We start from the raw sequence: 12,395 nt of genomic DNA, 5'->3' as shown, positions 1-12,395 counted from the left end.
GCACAGTGCAGTGGCATTTTGTACATCCGCAATCTTGTGCAACTGTCACTACTATCAATCAAATTCTAGGATGTTTTCATCATCCCCAAAAGAAATCCTTACCCTATTCCCTTCCCCTCAGCCTCTGGCAACCACTCATCTGCTTTCTGTCTCTATGGATTCGCCTAGACTCCCTGGAGGTTCTCACAAAACAAGTACAGTAGGTGACACTACAAGAAGTGCGGGTAGTAAAAGCTTTTTTATTATTTTTTAAAATATTTTCCTTTGTTTATATTTGAGAGACACAGAGAGAGACAGAGCATGAGCCGGGGAGGGGCAGGGAGAGAGGGAGACACAGAATCCGAAGCAGGCTCCGGGCTCCGAGCTGTCAGCACACAGCCCGATGCGGGGCTTGAACCCACGAACCGGGAGATCACGACCTGAGCCGAAGTCGGACGCCCAACTGACTGAGCCACCCAGGTGCCCCTGTAAGAGCATTTTTGACGTGAAAATATGGGTATGTGGGATCTCCCCCAAAGCATCCTCAAACAGTTGACTAATAATGAGATTCCAAAGGATGCAATCTCCTTAGTCCACCATGACCCTTTCAAAAAGAGTTCACACATGTGAACCTGCACATATGAGCTTCAGTGTGAGTGTGCTTTTAAGAAAGTGTGGGGGGCGCTTGGGTGGCTCAGGAGGTTAAGCGTCTGATTCTTGATTTCTGCTCAGGTCATGATCTCGCGGTTTGCATCGGACTCTGTGCTGACACTGCAGAGCCTGCATGGGATTCTCGCTGTCCCTTTCTCTCTGCCCTTCCCCTGCTCGTACTCTTTCTCCCTCTCTCTCAAAATAAAGAAATAAACTTAAAAAAAAAAAAAGTGTGGTTAATCTCTTCAGAGATGTTTTTGCTCTGTCCCTTAAGCTGAAGGGACATTTGGCAAGGACCTTAAAGCCAATGGTCCCTGAGCTGAAAGGTCAAATGCTCCTCTCTCACACACTGCAACCACACTGATGACGTGCTTAGTGGGGCAGAACGATGTCTCCTGTTGACAAATTCTGGCCAGCCATCGCATTTTTACCCAAAACGTGAAGAGCTTTTTTGTTCATCTCTGGATTCATTCAAGAGAAGGCATCACAGACAAGTCAGAACTTGAGCTAGACCTTCAAATAGAAGCTGGAGGCCTACAGGTAGACATGCATTAAAACACAGGCAAAACAGGGGCACCCGGGCGGCTCAGCGGGTTAAGGGTCCGACTTGGGCTCAGGTCATGATCTCACAGTTCATGGGTTCAAGCCCTGCATCGGGCTTTGTGCTGACAGCTCAGAACCCGGAGCCTGCTTCGGTTTCTGTGTCTCCCTCTCTCTCTCTGCCCCTTCCCTGCTCGTGCTCTGTCTCTCTCAAAAATGAATAAAAATTAAAAAAAAAAAAACAGAACGTAAGCAAAATAGTTTGGAATCATTTTCATTCTTACGGTCCTTCTGACATTTTGGGGGGATAAGTACCTACAAATAACAGCAACACAGCGGGAACCACCCATTAACCATGGGGCTTTTATTCAATATGCTGTCTTAAATGACTGACCAGCAACCATTCTGGCTTGCTGAGAATAGCTCTCCCAAGATCCTCTGGAATTGAGAATGTCTGGAAATCCTGTTTAGCCAAGGCTGGTTGCCCTGTGAAAGTCTTTTTGGATATAATGCATTTAAAGATACCACCTGGAGAAAGCAAACAAAAGTGGCTGTCTTAGCAGTAAGCTATCAGCTGTCAGCACACTGCTTCTGATCTATCCTGGGTGCTTACAGGGTCGTCCTCTGCATGGATCCGTGCTATTCCAGGCGGAGCAAGCGATAGCAATGCCACAGTTAAATGCTCCGACTGTTTGACCAGTAGGTGGCAGTTCTGAACAACGTGAGACTAGTCAGGGGTTTGAAGTTCCCTCCTGATCTGCATTCCGCGGCAAACCAGGCCCCTTTTCAGCCCCTACCTCTGACGCTCCGGGCCCCCACCTGCAGCCGCAGCCAGTGCACGCTCATGCTGGGGATGGCAGACAGGAAATCAGACGGGATGGGCCTCCCCTCCGTGTGCATTGCCCACGAGGGCTCTTTGTTTGCACCACGAGCTCTGGGCCCAAAGAATGTCTCGTGGAGGAGCCTCACCTCATTGGAATGCGTCCTGTTTTGGTGCTTGGCGCGATCGGAGGCATTTGAGAAAGCCTTGTTGCAACCTTCGTGCTCACAGACGTACGGTTTCTCTCCAGTGTGGGATCTCAAGTGCGTTTTCAAGTTTTCTAGTCTCGAGTAGGCCTTTGTGCAACCTTCAAACTGGGGACAACAGGTAAATCTGCATTACTCCACACAATCCCGGCTTATGCCCAACAGTCCCTCAGAGTTGATGAAAGACTGACGTCTGGAGGGTCAGCAGCTTTTCAAAACCGAGGAACAAAAGTCCACTAAACTCTGCATTTATTGGGATTCAGATGGGGCTCAGTGCAGTTCAAGAGACTGCATTTTCTGGGCTAGTAAAAGTCCTGGAGGTCTTTTTTTTTTTTTTTTTTTAATAGACCACTCAATGTGCACAATGGGTTTCATTATCTGCTCACTGATCTCCTCAAATTCCCACTGATTTTAGATTCAGCACAAAGTTCACTAATATGGCTTTGTGTCCACACAAAGGCACGGAATTTGATCATGTTTGTAAAGGGCCTTTAAGATGTAAAGTGCAGGGCTGAGCAGTGCCCATGTGTTTGGAGGCACCTCAGGGAAAGAGGCTGAGTCCCAGCCACCCTGCGGGTCGATACCAGGCCATGGGGACAGACTAGGAAGGCAAAGAAAAACTCTCAAGTCATCTGGGTTATACTTTTAAAAGTGAACTCAAGTGCTTCAAGTCCAGGCTTGCACCTCCTTCTGTCCTCCGAGTCCTCCAGCGTGATGGGCATTTGTGCTGGGGCCGGCATGGTGGTCACATGCTTATTCCCAGTGCCTGCCAGGGCGTCCCAGCCACTGCTGCCCACTTGCCACTCCACACAGCTGTGCTATCTGATGTGCTAGCTGCTTGCCAGCAGAGGCTGACTTTATATTTACCGTTCTTTAAATTAAATTAAATTAAATTAAATTAAATTAAATTAAGGGGCACCTGGGTGGCTCAGTCGGTTAAACGTCCAACTTCAGCTCAGGTCATGATCTCACGGTCCATGAGTTCGAGCCCTGCGTTGGGCTCTGTGCTGATGGCTCAGAGCCTGGAACCTGCCTTTGGATTCTGGGTCTCCCTTTCTCTCGGCCCCTCCCCCGCCTCTTTCTCTCTCAAAAATAAACATTAAGAAATTAAAAAAATTTTTAAATTAAAAAATTATCAGTTCCTTGGTTGCTCTGGACAAGTCTCAAAAGCACCCAAGAGGCACATGTGGCTCATGGCCACCTTGTTGGACAGCGCAGACGACTTCTACTGTCCCCCAAAACGTGGCTGTTGCTCTCCACTTCTGGCGATCCCCCCATTTCAGAACCCCTTCTCAGAACTACCGGCATTCAACACAGACCCCTGTGCCTCCAGCCACCCAGCCGCACCCATAGCATGTAGAGGCCCGCGGGTGACCCTGAACCCCAACCTGACACGCACTAGTGCCAGATGGCCCCAAGCCAGCAGCCTGTGCCGCACACTCACAGTGCATTTGTGAGGCTTCTCCCCCGTGTGTCTCCTCATGTGCACCACCAGCATGTACTGGGCTTTGAAGGGCTTCTGCTCTCTCGAGCAATCCAACCATCGGCACACGAATTCCTTCTTCTCACCATGAATATGGTCATTATTTATATGCTGGGGGTTGGAAAAAAAAGAAAGGGAGAGAGCAATGCAGGACTCCTTTCTGAAGGCTACAGAAGGGGGCGCAGAAAGTGCCCCAACCGGAGGCCCTAAGGAACATAGGACAATTTTATATACAAGTGATTTTGTGTCAGTTCGTATGTTTCTTAAATAAATCTGTGCACGCTTCATTTCTAAGTAGCAGGAGTCTCCCTGTTCGGAGGAAGCTGGGTGTCCCAGAAATGCCTCTGAAGGTGGGGGGGTTGTGAAATGAGGTGAGCCCGCACATCCTCGCTGGGCCTCTGCAAAGTGGGGGGTCTCATGGTCGACAGAGCAGCTGGGTGCTCCCCAGCTCGCACACGCTCTAGGTCCCGGATTAGCGCTGTGGCCGAGACTGCAGAGAACGGGAACACGTGTGTGTGTGCACACCTGATTCTGCATAAAGGGCCAGCAAAAAACCAAAGCACCTTTTCAAACTACACTTTAGTTCCAATTTGTGGGGTTTTTTCTCGTTGGGTAATAATCACAGACAAACGAACTAGATACTGAAGAGAACCAGGGAGCAACAAAATGCTTTCGTCTCAGGATCCTAGCCTTCCTCAGGGACAAAATAAAGGGATGGCTTCCCTAAGTGCTAAGGTTCTTTCCAGCTCTATGTAATTCTATTAACTTGGTTTTTAATATGAAGATAAATTTCCCTGAACTCCTTAGCAATTCAAAGTTTTCAAATAATGTTAGGCTCCCTGGATTCACACCCCAAGACCCAGGAAACCTAAGGAAGCACCAGAGGCAAAGAAAGTTCTCAACTAGGATCCCATTTAAGTACATTTAAATAAGATGATGATGTGATTTAAGTGTCCAGTTATGGGTTAGTGAGGAAAGCTGGGTCCTGGGTGGAACCTGTTGCTTTTATTCTCTGGTTACCCCACATCCTATTTGCCTTCATTTAAGGCTCTTGCAAGCCCTTTCTGAAACATCCACGGAAACCCCCCACAAATGAATCTGTTCAATGAGAGTACGCTCCCTTTGGGTTCCATGCACTGTGTGCTGTGACAGAACACTTAATTACTTTCTTGCTTAGGCTCTGGCTCCTGAATGAGTGGTCTCCGGGGGCCTGAGGGCAAGATGCCACCCTCAGTAGGCCTTTCTCCATTCCTCCAGGAGGTGACCCGCTAGAACAAATGACGTTGGTCCCACTTTCTGGAGTTGAAAAATGGGTGCGGGCAGAGAAAGGCAGTTGCTGTGAACTCTGTCAGAGAGTTGAGCAGCTGTCGGAAAGGTGGAAGAACCGAGGAGAGTGGGTGACTGAGCAGAGCACAGCGGGAGACAACCAGGGTCCTCTCAGAAGCACTGCAAGCCACAAGGAAACCACACAGAGTCACTTGGGTCCCCAAGGGTGTAGCAACCCAGGACACACAGACGTGGGTGTCCTCTGAAAAGCCAACTATCCTAAGTACTAGCATTTCTTAAAAGTTATGTATATGAGGGTATGAGGAGAACAGAGGTGCTGGACAGGGGACACCATGCAATCTTCAAATTTATGCTTCAAGCGCATCTTTGCGGCCCACACCTATCAGCCAGGACTGTTCTGAGGTATGCCAGAGCCTAGCCTTTAAGCCCACGGAACACACAAGGGCTCTGCAAACTCTCCTTTCCAGGGGAAACAGCTGCTGATCACACAAATCCATTCCCTAAACACTGCTCTTGGTTCACTTTCTCCCAAGTCATTGGAAATAAGCTACTTGGATTGAGGTACACGAAAAGAAAAAGGAGACAAGAGGGGAAGGAGGAAGGAGGAGAGGGGCAGGCTGAGCTGGAAAGCTGAATTAGAACCAGGGCTGAGCCTCCTCCTGGAGGGCAGGATCCACAACTTTTAGCTTCTTATTCTCAGCAACAGACCAGTGTCCCTGGCACCTGGCAGGTCCTCGGTAAATATTTGCTGAATTGATTCGGACTCATGTGCACACTGAACTTTCACTGGACAGAAGAGCTTGAACTTGATGCTCCTGCTGATCTAACTCAGCTTCATTTCACCTGGTATCCATACAACATGACTGCAAGTAAAGGGTTCTATTACTTGAAGATAACACACTCTCAAGAATTCAAAAGGATTTGAATGGTATGCAGACGTGAGCTCTACCCTGCTGGGTGGAGTAAGCGAATACAAGGTGAGTTCACTCTATTTTGCATGTACGCTTCCTGGAGAGAACTGAGTGCTTGTTACCCAAGACTCCCAGGTCTCCGAGGGGAGACGTGTGGGGCTACCTGAGCATGAGCTGGAAAATCAGTTTTCTGAGTGGATGCTGCATTTAAGCTGAGTCTCAAGTTTTCTAGAAACACTTTTTCTCATCAATTAACAAACGCTTCCTGTACGATCTGTGATTGCAACGTTTTACTGGTCTCTCATGCGTTTACTGGGGCTGTGTGTACTGGGGTCCACTCCACACCAGGCCCTGTGCCGGGGAATCAGACAGACATGCTTCCTGCCCTAAGGAAATGACAGTCTACCGGAGCCAAGCAGATAATGGCTTAAATTACCATATAATTATAGTTGTGATCAGTGTTATGAAAGGAAGTAAGAGGGTTTTCTAAAAATAATTAACAGGGGGTCTCAAATCTGTGTCCAAAGAGCAGGGTGAGTTTCTTCAATGACGTGGCAGGACCTAAGCGAGGGGCAGAGACCAGCCAGGTGCAGATCGGGAACGGGGTGGGGAGAAAGGGTCAGCACGGCAGAAAAGTGAGACCTGTGGGACAGAACCTGGTGCCTTTGAAGAATAGTGTGAGGAACATGCATGGCAGGAGAGGATGGGTGGATGGGTCTAGCAGACACAGGAAGCTTCCAGCACTGCCACTGTGTGGTGCGGTAAGAAGGTAAGAGTTTCCATGGGCTGGGAGGATGCCGTTGAGGTAGGCGAGCTTGGGCCCACTTGGGATGCAGAGTGCTGGGTCAGATCACCAGCAGCACGACTGCAGGATACAACCTTGGACAGAACGTACGTCCAGAGAGCAGCACTTGGACGCCTGCCCCCAAGGACAGAGTACTAAGGTTAACGGGCCTTACTCGGGGCGGGGAGCTGGAATGAGCAACAGGGGAGGCGTCAAGGGTGGCCAGTGAAGTCAGAGACTCTAGGAGGAGAGGGAAGGGGTCTGTTCCTCTGGGTGAGGTAACTGAGGAGAAGCCAACACCCCAGCAGCCCCCTCAAGTGCATGCCAAGCGACGGAAGGCTCTGAAGGAGAGGTTTAAACCAGAAGGCTGGGAAGTCACAGCAGCGGTCTACAAAGGTGTGGAGGGACCCGCTGCAAAGCTGGAAGAGAGAACTGACAAGGAGCTGGAGAGCACAGTGACTAAAAGATCCCCTTTTCTATTTATACCTCAACAACTCTCATCGATCTTGGCCTCTGCGACGATCTCTAACCCGGGGATCCCATGGAGATCAGCCATTGGATCCCCACATGGGGAGAGACGCAGAAGAATCTGCACCAGGAAGTAGGAGCGACCTCACTTTCCCAAAGGTTAGCATCTTGGGGATTTTCCTTCTTGGTCCCTGTACAGGAGACCTGAGTTCCATCTCATATGCTTTTATAATTTGCTGAAACTGCTCGAGTGAAAACTTGGAGTGAGACCACAAGTTATTTTTCTTGAAATGAGATCCTACCACCTCAGCCGGCAGGGCCCAGGTCCAAGTGCTGAGCACAGGACATAATCAATTACTCTACAGAAATACGGATGCATCCTTCTGCCTGCTTGGGCAGCTCAAATACATTTTAAACTGAACACATTTCCTGGCCTTAGATTTCAAGTGAAAATTCAAATTCTAAGAAATCATAGATTTTACATGTCCATGGGTCCTAAATATTTACGTTTCTTTCCCAAGCTGCTTTGGCCTCTGTGGCGAGTGTCCACAGGAGGGCTCATCTTAGGGCGGACCCTATGCTACAGTGGGAAGAGTGCGGGGTGGGCATCGGAAGATGCCTCCCAGATCAATTTCTGATGAGCTGTGTACCTTTGGACAGCTCAGTTCTCCCACTTGAACCTTGGTTTTCTTGTCTGTTAAATCTTGGTGATGAACCAGAGATCAGGTGTCGGCAAACATTATCTGTAAAAAGCCAGACAGTAATCTATTTTAGGCTTTGGTGGTCAGAAGTTTGTAGGCACTCAAACTCTGTCGCTGTTTTAGGCGAACGGCCACAGACAACGTGTAAGTGAACAGGTACAGCTGTTTATCCTTGACACTGAGCAGTTCACATGTCAAGAAATATTCTTAAAATTTTTTTCAAGGGGCGCCTGGGTGGCTCAGTTGGTTGAGCGCCTGACTTCGGCTCAGGTCGTGATCTCATGGTTCATGAGTTCGAACCCCGTATCGGGCTCACTGCTGTCAGCACAGAGCCCACTTCAGATCCTCTGTTCCACCTCCCACCCCTGCCGTGCTCTTGCTCTCAAAAACAAATAAAACATTAAAAAATATTTTTTTTCAACCATTTAAAACTGTAAAAACCATTCTTAGTGCAAGGGCTGTGCAAAATCATGCAGTGGGCCAGACCTTATCCGTGGGCCATTGGTCTGCTCACCCCTGATTAGGTGATTTCAGTCTCTTCCTTGGACTAGCAGAGCCCATGACATTCTTTTAAAAGTTTTCTTTATTTTGAGAGCAAGAGTATGAGCAGGGGAGGGGAAGGGAGAGGGAGAACAAGAATCCCAAGCAGGGCCTGTGCTGTCAGTACAGAGCCCAATGCGGGGCTCGAACTCATGAACTGTGAGATCATGACCTGAGCCAGAATCAGGAGTCAGACGCTTAACTGACTGAGTCACCCAGGTGCCCCAGAGCCATGACTTTCTTGGTCAGGCTGGCTCTCAAGCCTGAGGAAGTAAAATTAGAGGGAGGGAGGTTTCAGTGCAGGGAAAAGAAAAAGACATGGGAAGGAAAAAAGCCAGGATCCTAGGCTAAACAAGGGAGGGACCTAGGCCAGACAGACTCCCCCTGCATCGTGATCTTAGGATGGGGTGGATTTTGCTCACCAAAATCCCAGGTAGCTCAGAAGGCTATACAGAGTGAATTCTTAACATTCCACAGACAGAATGATCCCATGTGAAGCTGGCCTGAAATTCAATGGGCATGTGTTTATTTGTGGTTTCATTGAACATTTGGCTTCCTCGCAGTGAAAACGTTAATCAAATATATAAATAATTTAATTGGGAGGGAAAATAATGCATGATTAAATTCCAAACTAATCCAACACAAAGACATGCAATTTGCCAGAGGCCCAAGCTCCAGAAAGAGATAGATGGTATAAATTACGGTGCTGTATGTCAGCTCTCTCAGCCGGGCCGCTCAAAACTCTCCCTGTCTGAACAAACAGGATGGGGATGCCAGGACTAGGCAACTGCCCCGAAAAGGCCGGGTCCCACCACACAGCCTCTCCATGATTCCATTTTCCAAGCGGTGTTGTAAGCCTTTGCCTCCGGAAATTGATGGCTGATGAAACAAATAATACATCTGAGGTGCCCAGAGCAAACCAGCCAAGTTGCTGTTTCCCCACTGAGATGTGTTTGCAGCAAGGTGAGCCAGGATCAGGCATGCATTCCCGTCTTGTCTGCTCCCTGTGGAGCCTCGGGGTGCAGAGGAAGGTGGGAGAAGTCTCTCTGTTGTCCGCCTGGCCATGGAGGCAACCAGCTACTTGCATCAGCCTCGGAGGCTTTAGTGCTGTGGGAAGAAAGACCCCGAAGGAAAATGGGGGAAGGGAAGCTTTTCTGTCACCATCAGCAAAATGGAAGCCACAATGGACTTCACGAAGCTAATCAGAATCCTTTCTTCTGGCTTCATTATTTCACTCCCAGTAAAGAGCAGGCAGTTCCTCTGCAGTCTAATTGCTAACCCTTCAGATGAAATGCACGCGTGTGGTCTATCGACCCCGAATGTTCGCGGCTCTTCAAATAAAGCTGCTATTCAAGCGGTTCGTGAACCTTGGAAGCACACTGGTGCTTTCTATCTGCCCTCTCCTTCTGCCAGATTCCCCGCCGATTCCCACTCAGAAAGCACAAGCTTTCTAGACGGGTAAGCAGCTTCCATCTGAGCAACCGGGCGCGAGGTGGGTGTGGAAGCTTCTCTCATCCCCGTTCAAACTCTGCCAGCGTAGCACACTGGTCAGCAGACAAAGTCCTTACATCAGGGGCGCCTGGGTGGCTCAGTCGGTTAAGCGTCTGACTTTGGCTCAGGTCATGATCTCACGGTTCGTGGGTTTGAGCCCTGCATTGGGCTCTGTGCTGACAGCTCTGGAGCCCGCTTTGGATTCTGTGTCTCCCTCTCTCTTTCTGCCCCTCCCCCACTTGCTCTCTCTCTCTCTCTCTCTCTCTCTCTCTCTCTGAAAACTGAACATGAAAAAACCTGTTTTTTAAAATTAAAGTCTTTAAATCAGATAGCTCCTTAACATCAAGAAGGTAAACTCCCACTGTCGTAATGAAAATGTTACTGTTACACCCACTGAAAACCAGGGACAGCAGGAAATGTAAAAACTTGGGACCCAACCCTCACCATCATGTCCACATGGCTCCCCTGTGCATATACCTTACACACCAGTCTTTCTGTCAGTTTCTACTGTTTCTCAGATAACACAGAATCTTGCCACCGATGTAAAAGGCTTCCACAAAGTGCGCTCCCGCCAAGTTTTTCACAGCACCGGGTACGCGTAACAAGCGGACCGCGCGGTCTTCAGTAGAACGGCGCTCAAGTCGGATCTCTCTCCACACAAACCCATGTACGTAGGTATGTACAAACACATACATGGAGACACACATACACAGCACCCCTGCCTTGACGGAAAAGAAAATAAAGACTCAGAAAGTAGTGTATCTCATATACGAATGCTCAAGACAATGGAACTTGCATTATGGGCTTGCAGGTGGTTGGGTTCACTGAAGCCTGGCGACTCTTTCTGATTCATCCCTTTGCTACATTTCTCTGTTATCTTAACCCACGAACACTCCACTATTTGATGCCATGATCTTATTTTATTTTATTTCATTATTTTGTAAATGTTTGTTTATTTTTGAGAGACAGAGAGAGAGAGAGAGAGAGACAGAGCACAAGCAGGGGAGGGGCAGAGAGAGAGGGAGACACAGAATTTGAAGCAGGCTCCAGACTCTGAGCTGTCAGCACAGAGCCCAGCGTGAGGCTCGAACCCAAAACTGCGAGATCATGACCTGAGCCGGTCGGACACTTAACCCACTGAGCCACACAGGTGCCCCTTCGTGTTTTAAAACTGAAGGAAATAGAACCGAAACCCTGCCTTCTCAGAAACTAGAAATGTTCAATTCTAAATCTTTTTGCATGGCCACCAGGTGAGCTCATAACCTAGGCTTGAGCCGGTGAATACATTTAACAGAATTCAATCATTTATTAACTTTTAGGGATTTGCTGAGGACGTAGGTTAAGGAGGCCCCCTATTCTGGTAGAGGATGGGCTATAAGCAGCTAAACAATTTTAAATAAGCTCCATTTTCAGTTTGAATCTTGACTTTATATTATTGATCTATAACAGCTGATCCTTGAACAACACAGGATTTAGGGGTGCCGACACCGTGCACAGTAAAAAATCCACATGGAAGTTTTGACTCCTCAAAAACTTTACTGGAAGCCTTACTGATATTATGTTAATATTATGTGTAATCAGTCAATTAACACACATTTTGTATGTTATGTGTATCATATACTGTCTTTTTACAATAAAGTAAGCTGGAGAAAAGAAAATGTTATTGAGAAAATCGTAAGAGAAAATACATTTATGGTGTTGCACTATATTTCTCGAAAAAAATCCACATATAAGTGGACCCACATGGTTCAAACCCATGTTGTTCAAGAGTCAAGTGTACTATCTCTTAGTAGTCCAGAAATATTTCTGCAAAAGAGAGAGGAAAAAATAATTTATAATGGATTAAAGCTTAATTTTCATTAAAGCTGATTTAAGAAACTGAAATTGTTTGTCTCCAAGAAACTGCAAGAATCCTTCAAACCTTTCATCTGAAAGGAGACATATGTCTTCTTGTTTTGTGTATTCTGTCACACATGGGCCATTGCTGGAAAGTTGTACAACTGTCGTGACACAGATTCCATTAGCAGTACCCTATGTTCGGATTTCTAACAGCATTGCTAGGCAGAAGCAGAAAAAGGCAGCAGCCTCAGACTATCAGAGCTGAAATAGGCCCTTTATCTCTACACGCACTTTAATTTTAGATAAATAAAATAATTCAAATGGTTTTGTTGGCACCCATCAATCTTCCTAACAGTATGTGATGCTTGCTGTAGGAGGGATCTCCACGAAGACCTCACAACACAATTGTTTGAATCCATGCTGGTTTATACAAGTATTCCAGCCACTTTCTAGTTTTCTGATATAACTAAAAAATTACACAGAGAAATATCAAAAGGACTCAACACGTTGGGTAAAAAACAGCATTCTCTTCTTCTTTCTGGTTTATGAATATTAAGAATTAGGTAGAGATAAAAAGGAAAAGTCCGCTTCCTGGTTAAGACGGAATAAACGAAGGGGCGCCCAGGTGGCTTAGTCGGTTGAGCGTCCGACTTTGGCTCAGGTCATGATCTTGTGGTTCGTGAGTTTGAGCCCCA

General features: G+C 47.5%; 1 protein-coding gene across 7 annotated transcripts in view; it reads right to left on the bottom strand.

Annotated features, from left to right (window-relative positions):
• GLI3 (GLI family zinc finger 3) overlaps positions 1–12,395 on the bottom strand; it is a 279,721-nt gene that overhangs the window by 15,150 nt on the left and 252,176 nt on the right. For all 7 annotated transcript variants that reach the window (XM_043588512.1, XM_043588510.1, XM_043588513.1 and 4 more), the window contains 2 exons: positions 3,641–3,790; positions 2,140–2,304 (listed from right to left, as the gene is read on the bottom strand). In XM_043588512.1, coding sequence (XP_043444447.1) covers positions 2,140–2,304; positions 3,641–3,790 — 315 coding nt within the window. The remainder of the gene's footprint in view (positions 1–2,139; positions 2,305–3,640; positions 3,791–12,395) is intronic.

Source organism: Prionailurus bengalensis, chromosome A2 (genome assembly GCF_016509475.1).
Source record: "Prionailurus bengalensis isolate Pbe53 chromosome A2, Fcat_Pben_1.1_paternal_pri, whole genome shotgun sequence".
In the NCBI taxonomy this organism is placed as follows: domain Eukaryota; kingdom Metazoa; phylum Chordata; class Mammalia; order Carnivora; family Felidae; genus Prionailurus; species Prionailurus bengalensis.
Note: the sequence above shows the minus strand (reverse complement) of the source record. Positions and strands in the feature narration are given on the sequence as shown.